This window comes from Mytilus californianus, unplaced genomic scaffold (genome assembly GCF_021869535.1).
Source record: "Mytilus californianus isolate M0D057914Y unplaced genomic scaffold, xbMytCali1.0.p SCAF_3, whole genome shotgun sequence".
Lineage (NCBI taxonomy): Eukaryota > Metazoa > Mollusca > Bivalvia > Mytilida > Mytilidae > Mytilus > Mytilus californianus.
Window position 1 is genome coordinate 127,283,343 of NW_026262679.1, and position 17,241 is coordinate 127,300,583.

Here is a 17,241-nt window from a genome sequence, read left to right on the forward strand (position 1 = left end):
TAATAGCACGAAGAATGCCACTAATAAAGCTAAAACTGCTTACTCTTCCAGAGCACCTGAGATTACCAAGGGTATTAGTAAGGTTTGTGTTGTGTAATATTGAGTTTACTCTTCCAGAGCACCTGAGATTACCACGGGTATTATTAGGGTTTGTGTTGTCTTATATATAGTTTAATCTTTCAGAGCACCTGAGATTACCAAGGGTATTAGTAGGGTTTGTGTTGTCTAATATTTAGTTTAATCTTTCAGAGCACCTGAGATTACTAAGGGTATTAGTAGGGTTTGTGTTGTCTAATATATAGTTTAATCTTTCAGAGCACCTGAGATTACCAAGGGTATTAGTAGGGTTTGTGTTGTCTAATATTTAGTTTAATCTTTCAGAGCACCTGAGATTACCAAGGGTATTAGTAGGGTTTGTGTTGTCTAATATTTACTATAATTTAGATAGTTTTCTGTATAGTATTTTGTAGATTGCTGTTTGTCTATTCGTCGTATTTCTTTTCAGCGTGGTGTTCTTTCCTCGACTTATGATTTTGATTGCTCCTGTAGTGTCTTATTTACCATTTGTTTCTTATATAAACAATATTTGAGAGGTCGCTAATATTTCGGAATACTTACTTGCATATTGCATTAACTGGTAGAGGTGTTTCTGTTTCAAATGTTGATTTTTCTTCGACATGCTGATTTTCACAGTTTTTTGCAGCGTTAAGGTATCTCTCGGATTCAAAACATTCCTTCCCAAACTTTATATATCCTTTAAACAATAACTATAGTTTATTTAGTCAAAACGCATGATCAACCCTCCAATTATTTCCGTTTATATATCTTGCATTTAATGTTGCTTTCAACTCCTTTAAACTGGTATATCACCTAACATTGTGAATATAAAAATTAGAAGATGTGGTATTATTGCCAATTGAGACAACTTTCCACCACAGTACAAATGACGTGGATATAAGCAATTATAGGGCAGTCAGAATATGAAACGGTTCGGTATAAACAAACTCACATATAATTATATCATAGATTTGAAATCAAGAGTAATAAATATTTTCTGTAGCACGTAGCGACTAAAATTTCTTTGATAAATAATTATGGTAAAATATTAAAGATTTCCCACTGTCATATTTTAATGTATGTATAAGGAAACTGATATTACCTGTTCGGAAGTGATCACCACATACAAAGTTGGAGATGTCTTTTATAGTTTTCAAACCCTTTCTGTATCGGTCAAATTGAGGAATTTCTTTCGTGATATTGACACATTTCATGACAGGCCCTGTACATTCATGAAAGACGTCCATCAATCTATAAATATTCATATTTAAAAGTCCTTTTTGCAACAATCACTGCTTAACAAAAAAAAACCCAAAAAATACAGTATTAAAAAACAATGTTTGTTTATAGAGAATACGAAGCTTGTTTTTAGAGCCAACAAAGCTTGTTTAGAGAACCTATGAAACTTGAAAAAAAACGACTTTTGTTTAAAGAGCCAACGAAGCTCGATAATAACGACTTTTGTTTATATAGACTTCAAAGCTTAAAAAAACCGTCTTTTGTTTATAGAGCGTACGAAGCTTGAAATTACGACTCTGGAGATTTTTTTTTTCGGATTGACTATTAATTTTCATCTGTTGCTACGCATGCTTGCTTTTTAATTTTCCCTTTTGTGCACAATTACTTCCTGCATTTTGTGTTGCAGAATATTCATTTGCATCCTGTCTTGAACAAATTTATTTATTTTCAGCTCTCACCAGCTCTCACCAGCTCTCACTAGCTCTTACCAGGCCAGGATATTCATTTTCAAAATCCTCCTCCCCCACCAAAAGATCAAATGGTTGTCCCATAAACCTATCACGTCGAAGATGTTTATTGTCAGACCCGCAATATATAGAATTATAGAACATTGAACATACTTTATGTGTATAACCTATATAGACATAACGTTAAGATACTTATATGTTTATCTATTATATAATACCAATATATATTTACTTTTCAAGCTTTATTTTTTTTCTAATTCTATTTCTGTTGCCCATCCAAACATATATAATATATACATGTAGCCACAAATGTTATCAAAAGTACTATGACATATCTAAGCATTACCCATCTAGAATATTGATTGTTTATATTGTATTACACTAAGAGAACAAACAGTTAGAAAGATTAATTCAAACTTGTCATGTCTTATTACTTATACTTACGAACATATTTTCTCAAGTTGGTGTTCAGTTGGATAATGCTCCAAAGAATTCAGGTTTTGCCCCACAAAAAGTTGGTAACATTCCATGATCTTTTCTATGCTACAATCTTTGAAATAGATAGAATAAAGAGTTATTTCGATATGACCTTATCATCAAAGACAGGTATTTTCGCAATTTATTAATTTTTTGAGTGTAAGGGTTGGACGGTGGGAAGCTCGGTTTTTGAGTTCACGTTTTCATTCAAGGTCACTTATTTTGCTGGCAGTTTTTTTTTTCTTCAAATTTTTGCTCTTCTCTAATAGTTAAAGACATAAATAATTGAAGCATTTAACATCACCAACGTGACTTTTGTTTATACTTATAATAAAATAGAAAAGCCCTGCATGAACGACAATTAGATATCTCTGATTTGATAAAGAATCTACAAAAAGCAAATTATTGCCCTGACCCTGGAAAACACATAGAATTAAATATGTGTTGATATATATTGTCTATAAAACTTTTAAATAACAAATGGAATATCTTCCTTTGTATAATAAAGAGAATCACAATGTTAAAATGAGAAAATTGTTGAAATCTGTGACCCAAAATATAACATATATATTAGGTCTCAGGATTTATTGATTCTGTTCCAACTACTAAAACGTAGATTAATCCGATCCAAAAGATAGTTCCGACTTGTTTCGAATGATCTGAAGGAATATCGAGAAGGTTTTGGACATACGACGTAGATTCATTCAAATAACGTTTAGTAAAAAAATGGGTATTTTTTAGTTCAATTCAATGTTTCCTGTACCAAGTCAGGAAAATTGCCATTGTTATATTATAGTTCGTTTCTGTGTGTGTTACATTTTAATGTTGTGTTTCTGTTGTGTCGTAGTTCTCCTCTTATATTTAATGTGTTTCCCTCAGTTTTAGTTTGTAACCCGGATTTGCTTTTTTCTCAATCGATTTATGAATTTTGAACAGCGGTATACTACTGTTGCCTTTATTTTTCAGAAATAAAGGCATTCTGGGTAATATTTCAAAAGCGTACACCAAAACCTTTTGGTTCGTTATCAACGGCCTAACAAATGTTCGACAAATAACATTATTTCGTTTCGGTGTAGCGATTTATTTCTGACGCGATTTCATGAATTTTACTGTTACAGCATTATGACCCTGCTTTCCATTCGTGTATAAAGTATCATATTCACAAATCATAGATCTGTGCGGTATTTATGTTTTTTTTTATATAAGGGATGATGGGAAGGGTGTTGGGATACACAAACATCAAACGTAAACCATGGGAAGGGTGTTGGGATACACAAACATCAAACGTAAACCATGGGAAGGGTGTTGGGATACACAAACATCAAACGTAAACCATGGGAAGGGTGTTAGGATACACAAACATCAAACGTGAACCATGGGAAGGGTGTTGGGATACACAAACATCAAACGTGAACCATGGGAAGGGTGTTGGGATACACAGACATCAAACGTAAACCATGGGAAGGGTGTTGGGATACACAAACATCAAACCTAAACCATGGGAAGGTTGTTGGGATACACAAACATCAAACGTGAACCATGGGAAGGGTGTTGGGATACACAAACATCAAACGTAAACCATGGGAAGGGTGTTGGGATACACAAACATCAAACGTAAACCATGGGAAGGGTGTTGGGATACACAAACATCAAACGTAAACCATGGGAAGGGTGTTGGGATACACAAACATCAAACGTAAACCCAGTGCACAAACTTTTTCCTTGTTTGACTTTGCGTTGAGAAAGATTTTTTTTTAATGGTTGGTGAAAGGCAAAGTCTGTTGGTTGGAACACAAAATCAACTAGCTGTAGTGTATTGTATCCTAATACCAGTAGGATTACGCTTTGGCACCCAATTCTGATATCTATGGCGTATACTCTGAGATATTTACCATCTTCTGCTTTGTTTTTCCCACAAAGTGAAAATACTGATGTCTCTATGGAATTTACACCAAACATAATGTCATCACCTTCACAGGCAGCTTTGTGTGGAGCTATGCAGGTGTTGAATGTTGAAACAAGTCTACAAATATATAAACAAATTCCAATAAATGATAAATCGAGATATAATTATCTATCACAACGTTGAATTTGGAATGAAATAATGAAATGTAAGCATAAAATTGAGATATCATAATTCAAATGACATCCGCGGAAAAGCATTATAATTTCTAATTTTCTCCACCGAATTGCAATATATTTTTCGTTTGATCCTATATTTCACTGGGTAGTCGTTAAAAGGAATGCATGCATGTTGTTATAATTTTCCTATTTTGTTAATAGAAAATTTATAAAAAAAGTATAGATATAAAATTGTTTTTAAATTTATGAGTTATGGATTTACAAAATATGAAATATAACACATGTACATGTATTATCTTGTTAAAAAGATTGTCTGACTTTAACGTCATTTAAATTAGTCATAAATCTTTGGAGTACAATTATCGTACTCAGACTCTGAAATCAACCAATCAAAATACTGGATTTGGTGTTTTATAAACAAAATTTATCACTGAGTAAAGCAATCTAATTAAAATTCATATGCTCGTATATATATGAGTATAACGAAATCAGAGTTATATTTTAATTAGATAGCGAGTAAAGTTTAATGACTGATAGGAGTGCGTTACAGGATGTTAGTAAAAGTTCTGATATAGTTTATTACGTTATACAATAGACGTATTCACCTTTTAGTGTTATAAGCTGAAGTTTGTCACTGCATAACCCTATTTCTGTCTCAGATAACCCGTCTGACGCCACGCAACACTCACTTTTTGATTATGACGTCAATTATTCTAAATTGTAATGTTTAGTTATGGATGACAAATTTGCAAACAAGCGTAAATACGTAAAGGATGGTTGTTTAACATCTAGTGACAAGGGCAATCCATATTCAGGACGGAAACTTGTTCATTATATTTTTTAAAAGATGAGTCCTTCTTTGTAAAAGACTGACTCATTGAGCCGGATTTTTAACAAGCTAGTTTCCGTGGTAAGACATTTTACCCTAACAGTACATATAATTCTACTTCTAGTCGACCATTATTTGCTATTTTAATGGAGTGTGTTCCCAAATGTCGACGGGAGTGTTCATCAATTAGAACTGACGTGCCTGTGTGTTATCAATTATGCATACCTAGTATAAAAATTTGAATACGTGGCATGGTTGAAAATGAGAAAACTGTCTAACTAGTTTAGAAGTTAGCATATTTATGTCATAGTGCGGCCTTCACCAATGAGTGAACCACATACGTTCAGTTTTAAACATGTCGACGATTCCACAACTCTGTAACACTTTTGTAACAAACAGAATATGATCAAAACCATAGGATAGACATTCAAAGCACCCGATGAACACTTTAAGAACATTTGTTTAGTCTATGTTTGGTAACATCTATTTGACGTGTCTCGGTACTTATATATCCCGTTATTGTGCTATGGTGGATTATTGTATTCTTGTGTTTCGTTTTTGCTAATGTGCTTTGTCTATATGCCTTTTTGTTTTCCTTTGCTGACATATTTGTTTGTTTTTATAGTGATTAAGATTATACAACAATGTTGACTGCTGTACTCCTATTTTTTACCTATTACGTCTGTTTGTTTTGTTCACACATCGTTGTCAATATAATAGAATTTTATGCGACTGTCATACAAGTGAGAGGTTTAGCTAGCTAAAAAACCAGGTTTAACCCACCATTTTTTTCTTAAAATGTCCTGTTCCAAGTCAGGAAAATGGCAGTTGTTATCTTATAGTTCGTTTCTGTGAGTGTTGAAATGTCGTTTGCTTTTTGTTCACTTCAGTGTTTCTGTTGTTTTGTTGTTTTCCTCTTATTGTTGATGTGTTTCCCTCGGTTTTAGTTTGTAACCCGGATTTGTTTTCTCTCAATCGATTTATGACTTTTGAACAGCGGTATACTACTGTTGCCTTTATTTAGTGGAGAAGCAGCAAATACCAATTAGCATGTGTTTGGTTTGATCCTGTCAGAGATCGAACCAACGAGGAACGACCTCGAACTCCCGTGGTCTATCGACATATATGATAATCAGAACACCTACTTATTGGTTCCAAACTAATACTTAATTAACAATAAGTAAAAATGCAGGTTATTAAAAAAAGTATATGTCTTTCAAAGGTTTCTATAATTCATTGTCAAAGACGCACCTAATTGTATTTACTACTGTGTAATGCATGTCCAATACAGTTTTGTATATAATCAGTTTCAACATGAAGCTCTTTACAGAAATTACAATTACAATGTACCACGATACAATATAACCATATAGCAACGCAATGGAAATGAACGCCAACTATAATTGAAACAAACCTGTAATTTAATGAATGAATTAATTAATTGTTTTTTTGCAGGACAACATTATTTGTTTTCCCTATACCCCCACCCCCCGCCCCTCCCAAAAAAAACCAAAAAAACTCGAACAAACAAAATAACAACAACAAACAAAACAATCAAACAAAAATCTAACACACACACACACATCCACATAAAGTTCCTGGAATACTGGAATAGATAAACTGTTTAAGAAAGAAATGCTCAGCAATTTACTTACTTGCAAACTGAATGTGCATCTGGTAAAGATTCCAAATTCGACAAAGGTTGAAGAGCCAGCATACAGTTGGAAATAGCATCTCTATTACATACTCCATGGACCACTGTAAAACATCAGAATATATACTCTTCGTTTACTCAGTTTACATCTCTTAAAATAATGATATAGATATCTAATAAAACTAAACTTTTACTTAATCTAATCATAATTATAGGGACTACAGAAGTGAAAAATTTAAATGCATGTATTGGATATATAAAATGGACATCTTCTTTTTATATGAATATTTGATGAAATTCTTGTTTCTGCCAGGCAAATTTTCAAATTTCTCTCATTCTAACTGTTTAAGAAGCGTCATATTGATAAATATGCACCAAAAGGTTAATAACGACGTTCTTCAAATTAAGTGTTTCTTACTTTTAGCCAGTATTTCTACACATCAACAATAATTAAAGCTTAAACGCTGAACGGTCAACAAAACATTTTCCCTATTCTTATCTGTAGATTTAAAACCTTACCTGTAAGAATATTCAATACCAATAAAACTGAAATTGTCTCTTCCATAGTGGACATCTTTATAACAAAACCTTGTGACTGTTATTAGAGATCTAAAATAGGAAAGTACTTAATGAGAGCACCATTTAGGGACTACAGATATCTTCCCTTTCTCTTTTGTATTTATAGCTACTTCAATCTTAACCAGAATAAATTATGATCGAGTTAATCTATTTGTGCAACTCCAATTCATTTTCTCACTTTCCCCATTATCATCGAACAACTGAAAACAACTCTAAAGATGCAGTGTACCCCTCGTTATATAAAGACAACTACGTACTTGAAGATATTAATACGAAACATAGTCTTAATTGTCATTCGATAAGCATTTACATGTACATAGATTTGTTGAAACTAAAGGTATCTTTCACTTACCATATATGCCTAATGTCAAGTATGACAGTTACTGATATTTGATCCGGAACAAGATACTTGCGTTTACTTATCATTTTTATCTATGACTACTTCATGTTAATACTTTCAATTATCCTCATTTGGATCCTCAGTGGTAGTAACAGACTTTCAATCATCCTCATTTGGATCCTCAGTGGTAGTAACAGGCTTTCAATTATCCTCATTTGGATCCTTAGTAGTAACAGAAGAAGGCGATGGTGGTGTGGGGTGAAGAGAATTGTGGAGATGCTTCTTATGAGTTGCAAATTACTCACGACTTCTTACGATTTACTCACAATCCCTTGCTAGTACTCCTCAGTTTTCGACGTTTATTTGAGTTGAGTAATGAGTTGAAAAATCAAAGCGCGAAAGCGCTATAAAGGCAGTTAATTACATGTTGTGTATAATTTTAGTCCAGTTATATCACTATCTTGCATAGTACAGTGTACTTATGAGAGGTGGTTTCCAGTGTTTAAGATTTAGAGTTCTCTAATGATATTGAACAAGTTTCATGAATGTCATATTCTGAGCATTATATGAAGGTGATTGTTCTAACTTGTTTATGAACTAGTGCATTATGTCCAGTTTGCACCCTGTTTACAGTCAAATACTGTTTAATATAGTTGGGCATTTTCTTTTTAGGAATAAATACCAGGTATCAACTGTATTTTATTCAACTTTGCAAATGTGGTTTGTTACTAGTAAGCATGGATGATAGTTGTTTAATTGGCAATCATACCATATCTCCTTATTTGTATAAATATCTATATTCAACGACCTAAGGTACAAATAAAAATGTATGTAACTAAACTATGATTGGAAACCTTTGACTCCTTTCTTTTATATAAACTTTTGATTTGGTAGCATAGAACTATGTAGAATACTCCTGTTGAACTTATCGTGCATAGATGACGTTGTCTATCTATCATTTTATATATGCATGATGTTAATTCCCTGCTATCCTTGGATTCAATAGCTTTAAGAATATGATGAATACTTGTTTATATGCCATGTATATGCAACACAGCTCATGGTAAAGTATGCCAACAACAATGCTGGTATTAAATCTCAGTACATTTTGATGTTTAAGGGCAATTTGTATTACTGTTACTTTGACATTATTAACTTGCACATAGTATATGTGTGTATCTGTAAAATTACATATTGATATACCAAGCATATATTTTAGCATGGTTGATGATAATAGATATTGTGGCATAATTATAAAATACACTTTATATGGATTATGTGACATAATGTTATATTAATTTTATTTGTAAACTATTGTAACATACAGTCAATCTCAAGATATCTCTTTTAATCATTAGTCACTGTATTGTGTGTATTGCAAGAACATCAAGTCGCATTTTTGCGACTGTCCAAAGTCAGGAGCCTCTGGCCTTTGTTAGTCTTATATGTTTTTTAATTTTAGTTCATTTATATGTTTAGTGTGACGTCCATTTCCACTGAACTAGTACATATTTTAATTAGGGACCAGCTGAGGACCACCTTTAGGTGCGAGATTTTTCCGCTGCATTGAAGATCCATTGGTAGCCTTCCGCTGTTGTCTGCTCTTTGGTCCAGTTGTTGTCTCTTTGACCTTTTCCCCATTTCCATTCTCAATTTTATCAAGTAACATAATGTTAAATGTTCATTGCAACATGTCAACTCTTTCGATGACAATACTTTTTCTAGAAACTTTAACTCCAAGCAAAATTATTTCCAAGTAGAAAGTAATTTATGAACGAAAAAAGGAGTTCTTAATTAAGAAAAAAAATGACACCTTAAAGACTTGTTGTTTGGTCACTGTCATAATAGTTGTCTCATTAGCATTTTAACCACCTCTCCATATCTGTAAGACAATAGAAGAGAATGATTCAACCCAAAAACAAAACTTAATTGTAAGATCTCTGAAATTCTCTACACGGTACGAGTTCTTCTCATTGTTGGTAATTGTACGGTTACAGTAACACCTGTAACTGCTTAAACCTATTTCTTATGCGCTTTGGTTTGATAAACTCACTGAATATCATACCACATCTCCTTATTTTATATGCATTACAAAAAAAGAAAAATCACAAAAATACTGAACTCCGAGGAAAATTCAATCGGAAAGTCCCTAATCACATGGCAAAATCAAATGACAAAACACATCAAACGAATGGACATTTACATGAAATTGAGGCATCTTTGATGAGTTTTTTTTTTTATTCCAACCTTTGCTGCTGTCAGTGTAAAAAAAATCATCAAAGATATCAGGCTAAAATTTTGGAACGCAAAACACGTGCGTTTCGTCTTCATAAGACTCATCAGTGCCGCTCGAACCAAAACAGTTGCAAATGTCAAATGTAGCAGTAAAGTTGACTGTCAAAACTTAGTCCATTTACTAGTATCTGTTGAATTAAATAAATAATCTTTTTCTTCAGATGCAATTCTTCATCATAAGCTACCCCGTTTCATAACATTAAATTAAAGTTTATAAAATTATTGGTGACTACAAAATATTGATGTCTAAAAAACTTAAACCTTAGACTTTCTAAATATTAACAGCATATAAAAAACTTAGTACAGTTATCAGTGAAATACTGGAAAAATTTGACATTTAAAAAATGCTCTGGATACTGTCTTTTAGTCATGAAGCATGCATTTGTCCCAATCCAGACAATTTTTCAATAATTCCAAGAAAGGTTTGACAAAGTTATATCTACGTCTGAAAAAAAACCAAAATAATCTAAGACTCTAGAGCAGCAAATGTGTCGATGTTTCGGATGCACTACAAGATATTATATAATAAGTTCAAGAAAAAAATACACAGGCGCTTATATACATAAACAAATCGTGTGTATATTGTTTTGATTCAGGACAACGCGTCACTGAGTTTACTATGTTTCCCTATAGGAAGTGTAATTCAAAGTTTAATAAAGGTTACCTGATTTATTTGGAATGTTATCGCTTTAGGACTTACCTGACGGAAATAGTTTAAATTATGAACCACTCTTGCATTTTAACAATAGAATACGAAATCCGAGCTACAGTTTAAGGCGAAGTGCGAATTCCCATAGTGCATCAAGCTTTATATTGTACTGCTTTTCCGTATCGTGAAATAAACACACACATAAAGATATCAAGGCTTGAGGATAGTTGTTGAAATTCCATCTGTTTGTTTGTTTGATATAGGTCGTAAGATTGCTTGAAAGCAATCTTTTCTCGAAATTCCACGGTGAAATAAAGTTTTTCTAAAAGGTTACTAATTGAACACTGTCAATAGATCTGTGAATGTTGTTTTATCGGCATAAAATATATTGATTTTATTATCGATGCATTAAAACCCAACTTAATGTCATTGATATACACATGTAATCATTCATGGTACCATATATCTGTCTATACCTATTTATCGTTGCTCAATGTCGTGTTTTTCTCTGACTCTTTACTCTAAATCCATTCAGGATGTTGGATGTGTACTGATTGGTATATTAGATACATGATTTTTCATAGTTGTTATTGGCTTTGGACTAGCTTTCAGTAACTGCTAGTACTCTAAGATTAGTAATGTGTGTCTTTTGTGTTTTGTTAGTTGTTTTTGTACTTTGTATCGATCTGTTGATTTATATAATTTGTTCTTATATTGTGAAGCTACACCACTGTCCAAGGTTGAGGGAGGGTTGGGTGTTCGCAAACATGTTTAATCTGGCCAATTATTTTTTCCGAGTCACATATTCCGCTATATAGTTGATGTTCTCTCACTAATTAATTTTAAATTTGGTGACTGAGTTGAACTCATCTATCCCATCGAACTTGAGATAAAGGATACAACAGATACAGTTAAGTCTGCCTCATATCTTGACTTACATCCAGAAATTGACAATGAGGGTCGGTTGAAAACAAAACTTTACGACAAAAGAGATGATTTTAGCTTCCCTATTGTGAACTTTCCATTTTTATATAGCAACATCCAAGCAGCGCCTGCATACGGAGTACATATCTCCCAGTTGATACGACATTCCAGGTAGTTCCTATCATAATTTCCTTGATAAAGGGTTGCTGCTCACGAGTAGGCTATTAAACAAAGAGTTCCAAGTGATTAAGTTGAAATCATCCCTTCGTAAATTTTACGGACACCATCACGTGTTGGTTGACCGTTATGGAATATCTGTTTCACAGATACCGACGATTATATTCAAATTGTCGTAAATACAATCCCGTCCCCTGTTCCCTGACCAAACTAGACTTATCACACACTAGCAACACGACGGGTGCCACATGTGGAGCAGGATCTAACCCTCCCGGAGCACATGAGATCACCCACGGATGTTCGTGTTGTTCAGTTGTTAAAGTTTTATATGTTGTCTTTTTTGTACTAATGTTTGTCTTTTTTTTTTTGCCATGGCGTTGTAAGTTTATTTTTGACGTGTGAGTTTGAATGTCCCTTTGGTATCTTTCGCCTCTGTTTCACAGTGGTTGTCGTTTGTTGTTGTATACCATATTTATTTTTCGTTAATTGTTTTGTTCATAAATCAGGCTTTTTGTCGTATCGGGACCTTTTATGGCGTACTGTGTGGTTTAACTGGTCCGCCATTCAATCTAATACTCCGCAGCGAATGGTTGTTATAAAATGACTATAAACCCACTTATTCATAGTATGGCATCAATATTTCTGACCTGACACTACGTACTTTTAATTGCTTAATTCTTTAGAATTTAATATGCAATGTTTCTGGTTTTTTCGGGAATATTCCCAGGTAAACCCTCATCAGAGGCCGACCTTTATATGTTTAATCCGTATCTAACATTATGATAGTAGATGGATGTGTGTCTGTTTCATAACAGTTTTTTTCTAATTTACTACTCGTGCATATAGGTCTACGTTGTAGCTAGTCTTTTTACAAACTAAAGAAACTGACCAAGTTGATAAGCACTATTGTTTAATTATCCATATATATAATGAAAAGACTTATTGTTTTTATTTCCATAAACTAATCTATCATAAATCTACACGGGATCTAGTAGAGGTAGTAGTTATCAGTGCTATATTGTTGAATTTAAAGTATACTGGCGTTTATGTTTTAGCACCTATTTGATAATACACAAAAATCTCCATGTTTAACATTTGAAGAAGTTTATGTAGGTACCATGCCGGGTAAATGCATGACTATATAAGAAACCATCTGTTATCCCAAAATATCATCAGGGACATTCATTCGGTAGACACGTCTCAGTCATTACAGCTGAAAGGACGTGCTGAGTCAGCTCCTCTTTACCCGCTATCTACGATGTTGGTTTATTGATAAATAGGTCAAGACTTACTACTTTCGATGCCAGAAACCAATCCAACGCTGTACAGTACGTTCACAAACTTGTTGTTTTGCGTTAATACCCGCGTTAGCATATACTCCGTAACACCAATTATGGGGGAGAATGTATACCGACTGACGTCCGAGACCCATCGACAAGTACTTCATCATCGTGGTTAGCGGGCTGCCAAGCTGACCAACCTGGCCCTGAAAGCAGCCGTTGTGAAAGCAGTAAACAACACCAAAATCAAAATAGTCAACATACCAAAATACGTGATCTTTTGAAATAAATCGGCATCACATCTTTTTTACATCTGTTTCACAGTATAATGGTTGGTTGTAAACTAAATTTAAAGCCTTCCGTGGTCGTGTATTGTGAATCGATGTTAACGACTTAATGGTTAATTATCATGTCGCTAATATTCTTATTGTTTTTGAAACCCATACCTGGTTTAGATTTTGATATTTGTTTGGCGGCAATCGGATCTTTCCGAAATTATATACCAAAATTTTGTTATTACCTTTTAAAGATATTCAGCATTATAATGATATGTTGTTATGAACATATTTCTGCCTGTTATTTTCTTATCATTCATCTCATTCACATCACATTACCATCACATCATCACAATCCATCAATCCAGTCACGTCTCAGTCCTTACAGCTGAAAGCACGTGCAGGATCATCTCCTGATTATCCGCGTTACCTACAACATGTTACGCTGCTCAGATGGTTCAAAGACAAACAAGTTTATGAGGCTCCCGTACAGTAAACCCGCGTCAGCGACACTCTGAAACCCATTGTGGATGGGTGAGTGTCACATGCTGCCCAGACGTACGAGGGCTATGGGTATCCGGTAGTATTATTGCAATTTGCAGTCATCTACTACTGAGTCAATGATTCATCTACCAGCAACACATCGTCGAGGTTAGCGGGCTGACCAGCTGACCAACCTAGCCCTGAAAGCAGCCGTTGTGGAGGGAGTCCAGACTATAAAGAAAACATCAAAATAGTAAAAAACCAAACAAAAACAACTCACGTAAACCAAGATGGCCGCCTACCAAAATGGCGCCATCCACCTGTTCCTGACCAACTGCGACAGAAACTATTTAATGCTCAACAATCGTCTCCGGGCACGAGCCTACCGTGCGAGGGCTGTTTAGCCAGTCAAGGTCGTTAATAACCCCCATCATCTTCATCATCATCTTATCATTGTGTTTCTTTCGAAGTGTTGTTATGAAATGACCATAAATCCACTTATTCATGGTATGGCATCATTATTTCTGACCTGACACTACATACTTTTGATTGCTTAATTCTTTAGTATTTTAATATGCAATGTTTCGGGTTTTTTGGAAATATTCCCAGGTAAACCCTCATCAGAGGCCGACCTTTATATGTTAAATCCGTATCTAACACAGTAGATGGATGTGTGTCTGTTTCATAACAGTTTTTTTCTCTAATTTACTACACGTGCATATAGGTCTAACTAGAAAGATTTCACGAGTTAATAGTCCTAATGGAATGTAAATAAAATCACTAACTTATGTCGTTAGTGTAGCCATAAGTGAACACAACAGGGGTACAGTTTAACTATGTGGTATGGTTTTGCTCATTGTTGAAAGCCGTACGATGGCCTGGCTATAGTTGCATACTTTTACGCAGTTTGGTCTCCATTGACAATCATCTAAAAGAGACACCTTGTGTTTTTGGATCCACTGCTTTACTTAAAGGCACTGGCTACGGTTACATTGAAATGTAACAATAATAAAAAAGTTATTGTTACATTGGAGACTAATTGCCGGAATGCAGGGTTCGGTAAGGAACTGATTAATTACGAATGTAACAATGATATTACAGTCTACGGTTACGTTGTGTTATTGTTACGTAGATTTATTAAACTTTAACCTTCTGTAGTTGTGTTGCTTAATTCTTCGATGTGTACTTATAATAATAGTATTATTATTATTATTATTATTATTATTATTATTATTATTATTATTATTCAACAAATAGTGTTTAAATAGTTCATAATATCCAATCGAATTTAAATAATTAAATTCGTGTTATTACAAGAGTAAAAAAAAATATTAATCTAATGGCACTATTAATTAATACTTGATGAACTGTTCAATAGAGCATGTTCTGTCGCAAATAAGAACCAAATTACGATCACAAAACATCTGGACTCTGAAAATGAAAACACTGTTTCCAAAAACAATATCAAAATCAATTGCCTTCACAATTGACTTGTATTCTAAAGTGTTATTGTTGTTTTTTTTTCATTTCAGCCATGCTAAGTTGGATATTGAAATCGGAGGTGAACATAACATCAGTAATGGACGGCAAGAAAATCTTATTAAAACACAACATGAAACAACCTCACATGTTTCCAACAAAATTATAGGACGAATATATAAACATCGCAAGAGTAAAACAATATTTTTCACCTGAAGCATGGCAGACATTGAAACTTTCTATAACTTCAAAAAGGAATATTGCAGAGTGGAATTGTAAAGTCTGCATCACTCGTTTGTCATGGCTGCCTAGAGTGGTTTCACCAAAAATGCGTCGTACTGAAACATGCTCCCAAAACAACATACTGGATGTGTAGAAACTGCCATTGTAAATAAGTATTTAAAAAATGGAATGTAATATTGAAAAATTCAAATAAAGGTTTTCAAGATTTATTTTTATACATATTACTAGTCCCAGCATACATTTAAGTGCATTAACGTAACAATAACACATTGTAACCGTAGACACAAATATTATTGTTACATTCGTAATTAATCGGTTCCTTACCCAACCCTGCATTCCGGCAATTAGTCTCCAATGTAAAAATAATTACATCGCGATGACCGTGAGGGCATTCCGATGTATTGTTGCCGACGAGATTTCTACTTACGTAACTTTCGTGTTTGACTTGTAACCGATCTATAAATACGCGGACATTATCGAGTGCAAAATTACATTCCTTATCGATTGTTATAAATTCATTTCTTAAATGAATACTCATAAAATATTTTTGTTTAGAACATAAATTAATAATATGAAAATGTTTTGTCGTTAGAAATATATATAAGTAAAAAATCATTGATAATATCTATGCACACGTACAGAAAAATTGTGTTAACGCATGCTTACGATCACAAAACATCCGGACTCTGAAAATGAAAACACTGTTTCCAAAAACAATGTCAAAATCAATTGCCTTCACAATTGACTTGTATTTTAAAGTTTTATTGTTGTTTTTTTTTTTTCATTTCAGCCATGCTAAGTTGGATATTGAAATAGCAACACGACGGGTGCCACATGTGGAGCAGAATCTAACCCTTCAGGGGCACATGAGATCACCTACAGGTGTTCGTGTTGTTCAGTTGTTAAAGTTTTATATGTTGTATTTTGTGTACTAATGTTTGTCTTTTTTTTTGCCATGGCGTTGTAAGTTTATTTTTGACGTGTGAGTTTGAATATCCCTTTGGTACCTTTCGTCTCTCTTTCACAGTGGTTGTCGTTTGTTGTTGTATACCATATTTATTTTTCGTTAATTGTTTTGTTCATAAATCAGGCTTTTTGTCGTATCGAGACCTTTTATGGCGTACTGTGTGGTTAAACTGGTCCGCCATTCAATCTAATTCTCCGCAGCGAAGGGTTGTTATAAAAATGACCATAAACCCACTTATTCATAGTATGGCATCAATATTTCTGACCTGACACTACGTACTTTTAATTGTTTAATTCTTTAGAATTTAATATGCAATGTTTTTGGTTTTTTCGGGAATATTCCCAGGTAAACCCTCATCAGAGGCCGACCTTTACTTGTTTAATCCGTATCTAACATTATGATAGTAGATGGATGTGTGTCTGTTTCATTACAGTTTTTTTTTCTAATTTACTACACGTGCATATAGGTCTACGTTGTAGCTAGTCTTTTTACAAACTAAAGAAACTGACAAAGTTGATCAGCACTATTTGTTTTAACAAAGATATCTGCATTCACAGATAACGGTAAAGTCTGCATCACTCGTTTGTCATGGCTGCCTAGAGTGGTTTCACCAAAAATGCGTCGTACTGAAACATGCTCCCAAAACAAAATACTGGATGTGTAGAAACTGCCATTGTAAATAAGTATTTAAAAAATGGAATGTAATATTGAAAAATTCAAATAAAGGTTTTCAAGTTTTATTTTA

At 33.7% G+C, this 17,241-nt stretch overlaps 1 protein-coding gene across 1 annotated transcript in view; it reads right to left on the reverse strand.

Annotated features, from left to right (window-relative positions):
- Nucleotides 1–7,766, reverse strand: part of LOC127736148 (uncharacterized) — a 68,991-nt gene extending 61,225 nt beyond the window's left edge. The window contains exons 1-7 of the mRNA XM_052246703.1: nucleotides 7,737–7,766; nucleotides 7,325–7,414; nucleotides 6,807–6,909; nucleotides 4,133–4,263; nucleotides 2,208–2,313; nucleotides 1,160–1,308; nucleotides 619–754 (exon numbers count right to left, since the gene is read on the reverse strand). Coding sequence (XP_052102663.1) covers nucleotides 619–754; nucleotides 1,160–1,308; nucleotides 2,208–2,313; nucleotides 4,133–4,263; nucleotides 6,807–6,909; nucleotides 7,325–7,379 — 680 coding nt within the window. The 5' untranslated portion in view covers nucleotides 7,380–7,414; nucleotides 7,737–7,766. The remainder of the gene's footprint in view (nucleotides 1–618; nucleotides 755–1,159; nucleotides 1,309–2,207; nucleotides 2,314–4,132; nucleotides 4,264–6,806; nucleotides 6,910–7,324; nucleotides 7,415–7,736) is intronic.
- Nucleotides 7,767–17,241: the final 9,475 nt, after the last annotated feature.